The 13,897-nt window shown below is 39.9% G+C and overlaps 1 protein-coding gene across 2 annotated transcripts in view; it reads left to right on the forward strand.

Annotated features, from left to right (window-relative positions):
• Window positions 1-13,897, forward strand: part of LOC133622680 (neuronal acetylcholine receptor subunit alpha-2-like) — a 52,191-nt gene that overhangs the window by 33,146 nt on the left and 5,148 nt on the right. Inside the window, exons 3-5 of one of the 2 annotated variants that reach the window (XM_061985533.2) lie at window positions 294-338; window positions 412-521; window positions 5,422-6,769. In XM_061985533.2, coding sequence (XP_061841517.1) covers window positions 294-338; window positions 412-521; window positions 5,422-6,769 — 1,503 coding nt within the window. The remainder of the gene's footprint in view (window positions 1-293; window positions 339-411; window positions 522-5,421; window positions 6,770-13,897) is intronic. The other variant, XM_061985534.2, reaches the window with a different exon arrangement.

Genomic DNA, 13,897 nt, shown 5'->3' on the forward strand with positions numbered 1-13,897 from the left:
TGCACCATCGACTGACGTGTGCAGGCCCTGTGGAGAATGAAATGCAAATAAATCAGGTTGACTCAGGGGACGTGGGGGAGGGATGGGGCACCTGACGTGTGGCGTACATTGTTTCCCCCTGCACTCACAATTAGACGACAGCCTGCCAGCGCGAGAACACGTCTCCTCCTATAGAAGGTGTCAGCAAGCACGTTAAAATATTCCCCCGGCTTCACGAACGTCACCGTGGTCTTGCGAATGCAGTCCTTGTCCATGAACTCATCTCCAACTTCTCCTTCCGCGCACCCCGCCAGGACGAGAAGAACCAGATGATGACCACCAATGTGTGGGTCAAGCAGGTGTGTGCGCACGCCAACACAATCCAACATGGTCGCCGGGGATGTTGTAACCGCCACCGCCGTTCTCCCGCAGGAGTGGAACGACTACAAGCTGCGCTGGAACCCGGAGGAGTACGAGAACGTCACCTCCGTCCGGATTCCCTCAGAGATCATCTGGAGGCCCGACATCGTCCTCTACAACAAGTGAGAAACCTCAAAAACATATGTAGAAATGTTCTAGAACAGCGGTGTCCAAACTGCGCCCGCGGGACGTCATGAGCTTCAAAAGGAATCTGGCCCGCAGAGCGAAAACGATTCATTTTCAACACCTGACACACTTTAAACTGCAAATTCGTCGCCAACTTGTGGACAATTTGAGTAATTCAGGTCAATAACAATGAATCGTGTTTCGAAAGACAACAGCACAGCATTTAGTTATATGAACCAATGCAAACAACCTTCCCTAGTCAGGACGCAAATAAACCAACACAAAAAGTCAACACACTTTACACAACCTGCTCACTGAACGTGGTGGATATTATAAAAAAAAAAAAGGCCACGCGTCACAAAATTTTTTAAGTTACACCCATTTAAATCCTTTACAAAGCATGATGGGAAAAATGCAGAACACTCCACATTTATCCATGTTTGGCACATTTTGATATTTCTGATTGTTTACAAAACTTTAAGGAGGTTGTCACGGAAGTAAACAAGGTTGGAGTCGAACTTTCACATACTCTTAATATTGAGTTATTTTAATTATATTAATATGATATGTACACACCCACACACACATACAGCTTGATATATATATATGTATATATATATATATATATATATATATATATATATATATATATATATATATGTATATTTACTGCGATGAGGTGGCGACTTGTCCAGGGTGTACCCCGCTTTCCGCCTGAATGCAGCTGAGATAGGCTCCAGCACCCCCCGCGACCCCAAAAGGGACAAGCGGTAGAAAATGGAGGGATGGATATGTATATTTATACATATATATGTATGTATACATGTAAAACTATGTTTGTATATATATGCGTATATACTGTATGTATATATGTATGTACATATACATACATATATTTGTATATATATATATATATATATATATATATATATATATAATTATATATGTGTGTGTGTATATATAAGTATATGTGTATATATATATATATATATATATACAGTATATATATATATATACATACATATATTTATATATGTATATATATATATATATATATATATATATATATACACATATGTATATATATATATATATATATATATATATATATATATATATATATATATATATATATATATATATATATATATATATGTATATATATATACATATGTACTGTATGTCATGTGCGATACAAGCGGTCCTGCAGCGTGTTTACTTGTGTGTGATATCATGTGCGATACAAGCAGTCATGCAGCCTGTTTATTTGCGTGCGATATCATGTGTGATACAAGCAGTCCTACAGCCTGTTTACTTGTGTGCAATATCATGTGCGATACAAGCGGTCCTGCAGCGTGTTTACTTGTGTGCGATGTCATGTGCGATACAAGCAGTCTTACAGCCTGTTTACTTGTGAGCGATATCATGTGCGATACAAGCGGTCCTGCAGCGTGTTTACTTGTGTGCGATGTCATGTGCGATACAAGCAGTCCTGCAGCGTGTTTACTTGTGTGCGATACAAGCAGTCCTGCAGCGTGTTTACTTGTGTGTGATGTCATGTGCGATACAAGCAGTCCTGCAGGGTGTTTACTTATGTGCAATGTCATGTGCGTAACAAGCAGTCCTGCAGCGTGTTTATTTGCGTGCGATATCATGTGTGATACAAGCAGTCCTACAGCTTGTTTACTTGTGTGTGATATCATGTGCGATACAAGCGGTCCTGCACATGCGATGTCATGTGCGATAGAAACGGTCCTTCAGCGTGTTTACTTGTGTGTGATATCATGCGCGATACAAGCAGTCCTGCAGCATGTTTACTTGTCGCCAGCCAGTTAACATATAAAGGTCCTCCAATGAGCACACAATTACTTCATTTTTACTAAAGTCATTCACAAAAGGTAAACATGCAAGGCTATAGGCTACGAGAAGCTAGCAGCTACACAACAGCTAAGCACACAATAGCACACAAGCTAGACATATGTCATGATAATTGACCAATATTGCAGTCCAAAACAGCACATTTGTCAATAAAACCAGCACCAAATATTAATAATTGTTGATTTAAAAAAATCATGATTCTGAATCAAATGGTCTGAAGAATGGGATGGAATTGAAGGCAGAGTTGTCGTAAGATGTCCATCCCAAACGGCGGCATATTTCTACATGATGAGCAAAGTTCATCATGTCATAACTTTGTAAAGGTGTTCATCAGGCAGAGCGTCACGTAGCCTGTCCCAGCAAAGTGACTCATACCCTTTTAAGCGGCGCCATCCTTGAGGCCAACATAATCACATCAACATTAGCGCCTGGACGCCGCTGATTCCACTACAGGGGGAGGCGTCAGCGGACACGCCGCCAACACTCTCGCCGCCTGCCAACAACTTGAAGTACTTTTCGGCCGCCAACAAGGTCAGCCTCGACGGGCGGCGGTCGTAAACAAACTTGGAGCGACACAGAAAATGTGTTTGTAAAGAGCCTCGGATAAAAAGGCCTGCAGTGCAATTATGAGTGGAGGGAAGTCACAGTGACGTTTATTAGACACGCCTTGTCTTTCAAACACAGCCTATTGTGCTGCTGAATCAACGGGCTGTGGGCTCGTTAACTAATAGGACAAGACCTCGCACACTTTCAAGCGAATTAAAGAGGCACAGCTCAGTTTTGGATTCTGTCGCCCGTCATAACCCCGACACAAAAAAACGTCTGCAACACATTTCACATGCCTGCCGCAACCCGTCTAGGCAACGGACAAGCCGATTCACCCAATACCTTTGATTTTCTGCGTGAAAACTGTGGCTTGTGTCCTCCATCGGTCAGGAGGGGTCAAGGCGATGAGTTGAAGTGTCTGACAGGCCTTAGGTGGCTGCTGTCCTCATGGATGAAGAATACGGTTGGATGTTTGGAGTAAAAAACTGTTTGGAAAAAGTTGCATTTTTAGGGGTGAAAAGGTTCGATTCTCGCCAGTATATAGGAAGAATTTTTGGGCAAAATCTTGCAAGAAAGTCAAAGTTATATTTTTCTTGAACTAGACAACAAAAAATACGATAAAATTATAGAATGATTTTAAATTTTTTAAGGGAAAACGCTTAATCCAGAAATACAATCTGATTTTAAATGTATGAAAAAAGTCACCATTTTACAAGAATTAAGTCAAATATTTTTGGTGGAAAAATGTTTGTGAATTTGAACTCAAGTTTTGCATGAAAAAAATTATTTTTCGAGAATAACGTTGTACTGGGGGAAACGAGTCTTAATCTTGCCACAATTAAATCATTTTTCAAAGAAAAAAAGTTCAACTCGGCAAGAAGGAATTTGGATTATTTATTTTTTCGCCATTGAAAAAAAAAAACTTTTCAGGAAGAAAAGTAGAAGTCAGGTTTTTTTTCCACTTTTTTTTTTTATTTTAGGGGGGAAAAGTTGGAATCTAAAGAAGAAGGATAAGAGAAGAATAAAATAATACATCGAGATTTTTCAGTGAAAATTTTTGCATGAATAAATCAAGATGTTTCAGGGAAAATCTTGCATGGATAAATCTAGATTTTGTAGGAAAAATATTGCAAAAATAAATTGAGATTTTCAGCTAAAATCTTGCAGAATAAATCGAGATTTTTCAGGGAAAATCTGGCAAGAATAAATCAAGATTTTTCAGGGGAAATCTTGCAAGAGTAAATCCAGATTTTTAGGGAAAATCTTGCAAGAATAAATCGAGATTTTTTCAGGGAATTTCTTGCAAGAATAAATCAAGTATTTTCAAGGGAAATCTTGCAAGAGTAAATCGAGATTTTTAGGGAAAATCTTGCACGAATAAATCGAGATTTTTCAGAGGAAATCGTGCAAGAGTAAATCCAGATTTTTAGGGAAAATCTTGCAAGAATAAATCGAGATTTTTTCAGGGAATTTCTTGCAAGAATAAATCAAGTATTTTCAAGGGAAATCTTGCAAGAGTAAATCAAGATTTTTAGGGAGAATCTTGCAAGAATAAATCGAGATATTTCAGGGAATTTCTTGCAAAAAATGAATCAAGATTTTTCAGGGAAAATGTTGCAAGAATACATGGAGATTTTTCAGGGAAAATCTTGCAAGAATAAATCGAGATTTTTCAGGGGAAATCGTGCAAGAATAAATCAAGATTATTCAAGGAAGATCTTGCAAGAATAAATTGAGATTTTTCAGGGAAAACCTTGTAAGAATAAATCGATATTTTTCAGAGAAAACCTTGCAAGAATAAATCGAGATTTTTCAAGGGAAATCTTGCAAGAGTGAATTGAGTTTTTTCAGGGAAAATCTTACAAGAGTAAATCGAGATTTTTTAGGGAAAATTTTGCAAGAATAAATCGAGATTTCCAGGCAAAAACTTGCAGAATAGATCGCGATTTTTCAGGGAAAACCTTGTAAGAACAAATCGATATTTTTCAGAGAAAATCTTGCAAGAATAAATCGATATTTTTCAAGGGAAATCTGGCAAAAATAAATCAAGTTTTTTCAGGGAAAATCTTGCAAGAATAAATCAAGATTTTTCAGGGAAAATCTTGCAAGAGTAAATAAAGATTTTTTAGGAAAAATCTTGCAAGAATAAATCGGGATTTTTCAGGGAAAATCTTGTAAGAATAAATTGAGATTTTTCAGGGAAAATCTTGCAAGAATAGATCGAGATTCATGAGATTTATGAGAAATGTATGAAAAAAGTTGTCGTTTTACAAGAACTAATAGACATTTTTTGGGTGAAAAAAATGTTGTGTCTTTGAGGTCAGGTTTTGCAAGAAAAATGAAGTCGTATTTGTGAAGTTCTATTTTATTCCACTTATAATTAAATCAGATCTTTTCCCAAAAGAGTCCAAATTTGACAGAAGGAGATGGAATGTGTGTGTTGAAAAAGCAGTCCTGTTTTGTTGTCGGCAGCGCCGACGGCGACTTTGCGGTGACGCACCTGACCAAGGCCCAGCTGTTCCACGACGGGCGCGTCAAGTGGATGCCTCCCGCCATCTACAAGTCGTCGTGCAGCATCGACGTCACCTTCTTCCCCTTCGACCAGCAGAGCTGCAAGATGAAGTTCGGCTCGTGGACGTACGACCGCGCCAAGATCGACCTGGTGGGCATTGCGGGCGACGTGGACCAGATGGACTACTGGGAGAGCGGCGAGTGGGTGATCGTCAACGCGGTGGGCAAGTACAACACCAAGAAGTACGAGTGCTGCGCCGAGATCTACGCCGACATCACGTACTACTTCATCATCCGCCGGCTGCCGCTCTTCTACACCATCAACCTGATCATCCCCTGCCTGCTCATCTCCTGCCTCACCGTGCTGGTCTTCTACCTGCCGTCGCAGTGCGGTGAGAAGATCACCTTGTGCATCTCCGTGCTGCTCTCCCTCACCGTCTTCCTGCTGCTCATCACCGAGATTATCCCGTCCACCTCGCTGGTCATCCCGCTCATCGGCGAGTACCTGCTCTTCACCATGGTCTTCGTCACGCTGTCCATCGTCATCACCGTCTTCGTCCTGAACGTGCACCACCGCTCGCCGCAGACCCACAGCATGCCCCACTGGGTGCGGCGGGTCTTCCTGGACGCCGTGCCCCGGGTGCTGTTCATGAAGAGGCCGCCCGGCACGGCCAAGCGGAACTGCAAGAAGCTGATCGAGATGCTGCACCGGCCCGCCGTCGTATCCGCCACGGGCAACTCCCAGACCTTCTGGATGGGTTTCGGCACCAGCGGACCCAAGACGCCTTCCGATGGTCCCGACATCCACGTCTGTTCTCCGTCTCCGCCCGCCTCCCCTTTTAAGGACGAGACCCCGGTTAAAGACCACATCTTTTCCCGGTCGCCCCCGGAACAGTATTCCGGTCTACACCGAGGACATCACTTGTCTTCTTCTCTGTTGTCCCTGCCCCCGACGTTGCCGCTAGGCCCCCTCCGCCGTCTTTCCAAGGAAGATGCCAACGTGCTCTCCCCGAACGGACGCTCCCGCAGCGTAGAGCAAATGTGCGACCACCAGAGGGAGCCTCGGCGGCGTGAGCCGGGCAGCTTCTGTTACCGCTTCCTGCACAACGAAGGACCGGAGAACTGGACGGGGTCTGCAGACAGGGCCGAACCACGATCACCCACAAAGTACCTCAAAGCCGAGTCCACAAGAGAACCAGGGAACCCACCCGAGGGGGCGGTTCTGTCCATCTCCCCGGCTGTGCAACGAGCCATCGAGGGAGTTCAGTACATCGCAGACCACCTCAGGGCCGAGGACGACGACTTCTCGGTGAGTTGACCCCCAACGTAAATTCCGCTTTTCATTGTCTCACCGTTTCAGTCTTTCTGTGTGAAGTTGTCCACCCCGTCAACTATTAGAACTGTTGTAGTTTTTATGTTATTAAGTCAACCAACCTGGCTAAATCCTTAAAAAAAAATTCCATTAACGACAAAATAGAGGAAAACACAAATAAGCCACGTGAGCTCTGGAAAATTCTCAACAACCAGCTTCCTGGTTGCTGCCAGAAACTTAAAACCAGACTCACCAACATCAGCATCAAGGAGGGTGACTCCCTCATTACAGACAAAATCAATCAATCAATCAATCAATGTTTATTTATATAGCCCTAAATCACAAGTGTCTCAAAGGGCTGCACAAGCCACAACGACATCCTCGGTACAGAGCCCACATAAAAAATGGAGGTAGCAAGCAGACTTACCGCCTTTTTCACCAGCATAGCCGCAACTCTTGTCAACAAGCTGTCCCACCACTCTGGTCGCTTTGGTGTAGAACACATTAAAGCCTTCTACAGAAAGCTAGGAGTATCCAACAATGATTTCAAATTAGAAATGGTCACAGCTGATGAGGTGTTTAAAAAATTGAGCGCGCTCCACCCAAAGAAGGCCACCGGCCTTGACAATATCCCCTCCAGATTCCTCAGGGACTCTGCCTCCATCATTGCCCCGATCATCACGCACATAATAAACCTATCAATTACACAAGGCCAAGTACCAAAAGATTTTAAGATAGCAAGAGTAACTCCCCTCTTTAAAAAAGGAAGCAAATTGGAACCTGGCAACTACCGACCTGTTTCTATTCTCAGTTCCATTTCGAAAGTAATGAAGAAAATAGTTTATGAACAGGTCGATAGTTACCTTGCCACTAATAAACTCATTTACAAATTCCAATCCGGCTTCAGAACTAACCACTCCACTGACACATGCCTTCTCTATCTGACCGACCTTATCAAACATGAGGTGGACGCGGGCAAATACTGCGGCATGGTCATGCTGGACCTTCAGAAGGCCTCTGACACCGTTAACCACGTTATACTGTTGGATAAGCTCAGAGCAATCGGATTTGATAAAACCTCATCGAGCTGGATGCAATCTTACTTGGAGGGGAGGGAGCAGGTGGTAGAGGTGAACGGCACCGTGTCCCCCCCCTCTCAGTGAGCTGTGGAGTCCCCCAAGGCAGTATATTGGGGCCTTTACTGTTCCTAATATACATAAACGACTTGTCATCGGCATGTGACTGTGAATTGTTCTTGTTTGCGGATGACTCGGCCCTGCTGGTATCAGACAAGGACAAGTCACAGGTGGAGAAAATCCTCAGTGCTGAACTCTGTAGAACTTGCACTTGGCTCGCTGACTAGGCCACCTACTCAGTGGCCTAGTGGTTAGAGTGTCCGCCCTGAGATCGGTAGGTTGTGGGTTCAAACCCCCGTCGAGTCATACCAAAGACTATAAAAATGGGACCCATTACCTCCCTGCTTGGCACTCAGTATCAAGGGTTGGAATTGGGGGTTAAATCACCAAAAAATGATTCCCGGGCGCGGCCACCGCTGCTGCCCACTGCTCCCCTCACCTCCCAGGGGGTGATCAAGGGTGATGGGTCAAATGCAGAGAATAATTTCGCCACACCTAGTGTATGTGTGACAATCATTGGTACTTTAACTTTAACTTTAACTTTAACAAGCTATCCATACACTTGGGGTAAAACGGAATCCATCCTATTTGGGTCCCACATCAACCTTAAGAAAGTCAATGACTTCACTATAAAAGTGGGTGACATTGTTATCACCAGGAAAGATGAGGTCACCTACCTAGGTTCCATTCTAGAGGCTAATCTTTCCTGTGATAAAATGGCAACCAAGGTAATCAAAAAGGTCAACCAACGAACAAGATTTCTCTATAGAATCTCCTCTCTGGTCAACAAAAGCACCATGAGGATTCTGGCGGGAACTCTCGTTCAACCCTTTTTCGATTACGCATGCACCTCCTGGTACCCTAGCACCTCCAAAACCCTCAAATCTAAACTCCAAACATCCCAGAACAAGCTAGTCAGATTACTTCTAGACCTCCACCCCAGATCACACCTCACTCCTACCCACTTCTCCAAAGTGGGCTGGCTCAGGGTGGAGGACAGAGTAAAACAACTTGCACTGAGCCTAGTCTATAAAATCCGCTACACCTCCCTGATAACGAAGTACATGTCAAACTACTTCCTTAACATAAATTACAGTTTTTATGTTATTAACGTTATGATTCATAACTACATCCCCCGTCAAGTTTTATAACTATTATATTTTTTATGTTAATAACATCTTATGATTCATAAACACACACTCCTGTCAACTATTATAACTGTCATAGTTGTTATGTTATTATCATGTTATGATTCATAACCGCATCCCCCCATCGACTATTATAATTATTATAGTTTTTATGTTATTAACGTGTTATGATTAATAACCACACCCCCCTTTCAACTATTATAACTGTTATAGTTTTTATGTTATTATTATGAGATGAATCATAACATTAATAACATGAAAAACTATAATAGTTATAATAGTTGACAAGGGCATGTGGTTATGAATCATAACATGATAATAACATAACAACTATGACAGTTATAATAGTTGACAGGGGGATGTGTTTATGAATCATAAGATGTTATTAACATAAAAAATATAATAGTTATAAAACTTGACGGGGGATGTAGTTATGAATCATAACGTTCATAACATAAAAACTAGAACAGTTATAATAGTTGAAAGGGGGATGTGGTTATGAATCATAACACGTTATTAACATAAAAACTATAAAAGTTAAAATACTTGACAAGGGGATGTGCTTATAAATCATAACATGTTATTAACATAAAAACTATAATAGTTATAAGAATTGACAGGGTTGTGTGGTTATGAATCATAACATGTTAATAACATAAAACTATAATAGTTATAAGAATGATAAGAACTATAGAACTATAATAGTTATAATAGTTGACAGGGAGATGCGGTTATAAATCATAACGTTGATAACATAAAAACTATAATAGCTATAATAGTTGACAGGGAGATGTGGTAAAGAGTCATAATATTAATAACATAAACAACTATAAGAGTTATAATAGTTGACAGGGGGATGTGGTTATAAATCATAACATGTTATTAACATAAAAACAATAATAGTTATAAGAATTGACAGCGTTGTGTGGTTATGAATCATAACATGTTAATAACATAAAACTATAATAGTTATAAGAATTGACGAGGAGAAGTAATTATGAATCATAACATGATAATAACATAAAAACTATAATAGTTATAATAGTTGACAGGGAAATGCGGTTATAAATCATAACGTTGATAACATAAAAACTATAATAGCTATAATAGTTGACAGGGAGATGTGGTAAAGAGTCATAACATTAATAATATAAACAACTATAAGAGTTATAATAGTTGACAGGGGTATGTGGTTATGAATCATAACAGGTTATTAACATAAAAACTATCATAGTTATAATAGTTGACAAATTGGGGGAGCTGGTTTTGAATCAAATCACGTTATTAATGTCACAATTTACTTAGATGTGGAACAGAGGAACCCAAGGATGCAGATGGATTTGTGAGTAAATAGTTCTTTACTTAAACAAAGAAGCGATCACAACAATGATCCAAAAATATAATATAACAAAAAGTGACGGTGCGAAAAAAGAGAACACAAAAAAGAGCACCGTGACAAAAAGAACAAAAGCTAATATACAAACTAACTAAGCTTTGGGTCGAAGTTGCAAGACGTGCAAACTATCAACGAACATACCAAGCTGGATGGCACTGGAAATAGCCAAGATGGAATGTAGCAAAAAATACAAGGAGCATAGGCGTCTTCATACGAACAGAGTCAAGAAGTGGAATAGCCGAGTGCCATCCAGCTGGCCAGGTGCTGCTTAAGTACCGTATTTTCCGCACTATAAGGCGCACCTAAAAACCACAATTTTTCTCAAAAGCTGACAGTGCGCCTTATAACCCGGTGCGCTTTATTACGATTCATTTTCATAAAGTTTCGATCTCGCAACTTCGGTAAACAGCCGCCATCTTTTTTCCCGGTAGAACAGGAAGCGCTTCTTCTTCTACGCAAGCAACCGCCAAGGAAAGCACCCGCCCCCATAGAACAGGAAGCGCTTCTTCTTCTACTGTAAGCAACCACCCGCCCCCGGAAGAAGAAGAAAAAACGCGCGGATATCACCGTACGTTTAATTTCCTGTTTACATCTGTAAAGACCACAAAATGGCTCCTACTAAGCGACAAGGATCCGGTTCATAAAAAGACGCAATCTCTCCATCCGCACACGGATTACTACCGTATTTCACAGCAACTGATATTCCTGTGAACCGCACTGTGGAACGGGAGCACGTACGGTGAATATTCGCACCACAGGGAATGAGAAGTCATCCTTCACTGTGGTTCTAGCTTGCCATGCTAACTTCCACCCATGGTGATATTCAAAAGGAAGACCTTGCCAAAAGAGACCTTTCCAGCCGGCGTCATCATAAAAGCTAACTCGAAGGGATGGATGGATGAAGAAAAGATGAGCGAGTGGTTAAGGGAAGTTTACGCGAAGAGGCCGGGTGGCTTTTTTCACACAGCTCCGAAGGCGAACACACCTTCACTAAGACGGGCAGACAGCGCCGGACGACATACGCCAACATTTGCCAGTGGATCGTAAATGCCTGGGCAGATATTTCAGTCACAACTGTGGTCCGAGCTTTCCGGAAGGCAGGATTCACGGAACTGCTGCACAACAACAGCGACACTGAATCCGATGACTTCGACGAGACGGAGCCGGCCATTTTTGGATCCCACGCTTGCGCAACTTTTCAATTCGGACACCGAAGACGAAGAATTCGAAGGATTTACGAATGAAGAATAACTTCAGAAGGTGAGCGCTATGTTTATTTTGTGTGTTGTGACATTAACGTTCGAGCAACATTATGTTGCTATTGCTCTACACCATTTTGAATTTTACTATGTTTGTGATTGCACATTTGCGTACATTTTGGGACAGAGTTGTTAGAACGCTGGTTTTCAATATATTATTAAAGTTTGACTGAACTATCTGACTGTTTTTTTGACATTCCCTTTAGCGCAGCGTAGGCGCAGCTTATAATCCGGGGCGGCTTATTGGTGGACAAAGTTATGAAATATGTAATTCATTGAAGGTGCGGCTAATAATCCGGTGCGCCTTATAGTGCGGAAAATACGGTAGTGCTGGTGAGATTAGACACAGCTGTGCACGTCTTGCAGCTCCGCCCACAGGAAGACACAGGAACTCTGAGGAAGACAAAAAGTAAGAGCCAGGTCTGCTGCACCAAGGGAAAACTGAGCATACAAACCACCAGGTGGCAGTAGGCGGTGACAATTAACATAAAAACTAGAACAGTTATAATAGTTGATGGAGGGATGTGGTTATGAATCATAAAACGTTAATAACATAAAGACCATAATAGTTATAATAGTTGAAAAAGTGGGGGGCATTTCAACTATTGTAACTATTATAGTTTTTATGTTATTAACATGTTATGATTCATAACCACATCCCCCCGTCAACTTTTATAACTATTATAGTTTTTATGATATTGACATGTTATGATTCATAACCACATCCCCCTGTCAACTATTGTAACTGTAACAGTTTTTATGTTATTATTATGATATGAATCATAACGTTAATAACATAAAAAACTATAACAGTTATAATAGTTGACAAGGGCATGTGGTTATGAATCATATCATGGTAATAACGTAAAAACTATGACAGTTATAATAATTGACAGGGAGATGTGTTTATGAATCATTACATGTTATTAAAATAAAAAATATAATAGTTATAAAACTTGACGAGGGGATGTAGTTATGAATCATAACGTTAATAACATAAAAACTATAATAGTTTTAATAGTTGACGTGGGGATGCGGTTATGAATCATAACGTTAATAACATAAAAACTATAATAATTATAATAGTTGATAGGGGTTTATGTGGTTTTGAATCATAAGACGTTAATAACATAAAAACTAGAACAGTTATAATAGTTGAAAGGGGGATGTGGTTATGAATCATAACACGTTATTAACATAAAAACTATAAAAGTTATAATACTTGACAGGGGGATGTGCTTATAAATCATAACATGTTATTGACATAAAAACTATAATAGTTATAAGAATTGACAGGGGTGTGTGGTTATGATTCATAACATGTTAATAACATAAAACTATAATAGTTATAATAATTGACAAGGGGAAGTGGTTATGAATCATAACATGTTAATAACACAAAAACTATAATAGTTATACGAATTGACGAGGGGAAGTGGTTATGAATAATAACATGATAATAACATAAAAACTATAATAGTTATAATAGTTGACAGGGAAATGCGGTTAAAAATCATAACGTTGATAACATAAAAATTAGAATAACTATAATAGTTGACAGGGAGATGTGGTAAAGAGTTATAACATTAATAACATAAACAACTATAAGAGTTATAATAATTGACAGGGGAATATGGTTATGAATCATAACATGTTAATAACATAAAACTATAATAGTTATAATAATTGACGAGGGGAAGTGGTTATGAATCATAACATGTTATTAACATAAAAACTATAATAGTTATAAGAATTGACGAGGGGAAGTGGTAATGAATCATAACATGATAATAACATAAAAACTATAATAGTTGACAGGGAGATGCGGTTATAAATCATAACGTTGATAACATAAAAACTATAAAAACTATAATAGTTGACAGGGAGATGTGGTAAAGAGTCATAACATTAATAACATAAACAACTATAACAGTTATAATAGTTGACAAAGTGGGGGAGCTGGTTATGAATCAAATCACGTTATTAACATAAAAACTAGAACAGTTATAATAGTTGATGGAGGGATGTGGTTATGAATCATAAAACCTTAATAACATAAAGACCATAATAGTTATAATAGTTGAAAAAGTGGGGGGGCCTTTCAACTATTGTAACTATTATAGTTTTTATGTTATTAACATGTTATGATTCATAACCACATCCCCCTGTCAACTTTTATAACGATT

Source organism: Nerophis lumbriciformis, linkage group LG23 (assembly GCF_033978685.3).
Source record: "Nerophis lumbriciformis linkage group LG23, RoL_Nlum_v2.1, whole genome shotgun sequence".
Taxonomy (NCBI): Eukaryota; Metazoa; Chordata; class Actinopteri; order Syngnathiformes; family Syngnathidae; genus Nerophis; species Nerophis lumbriciformis.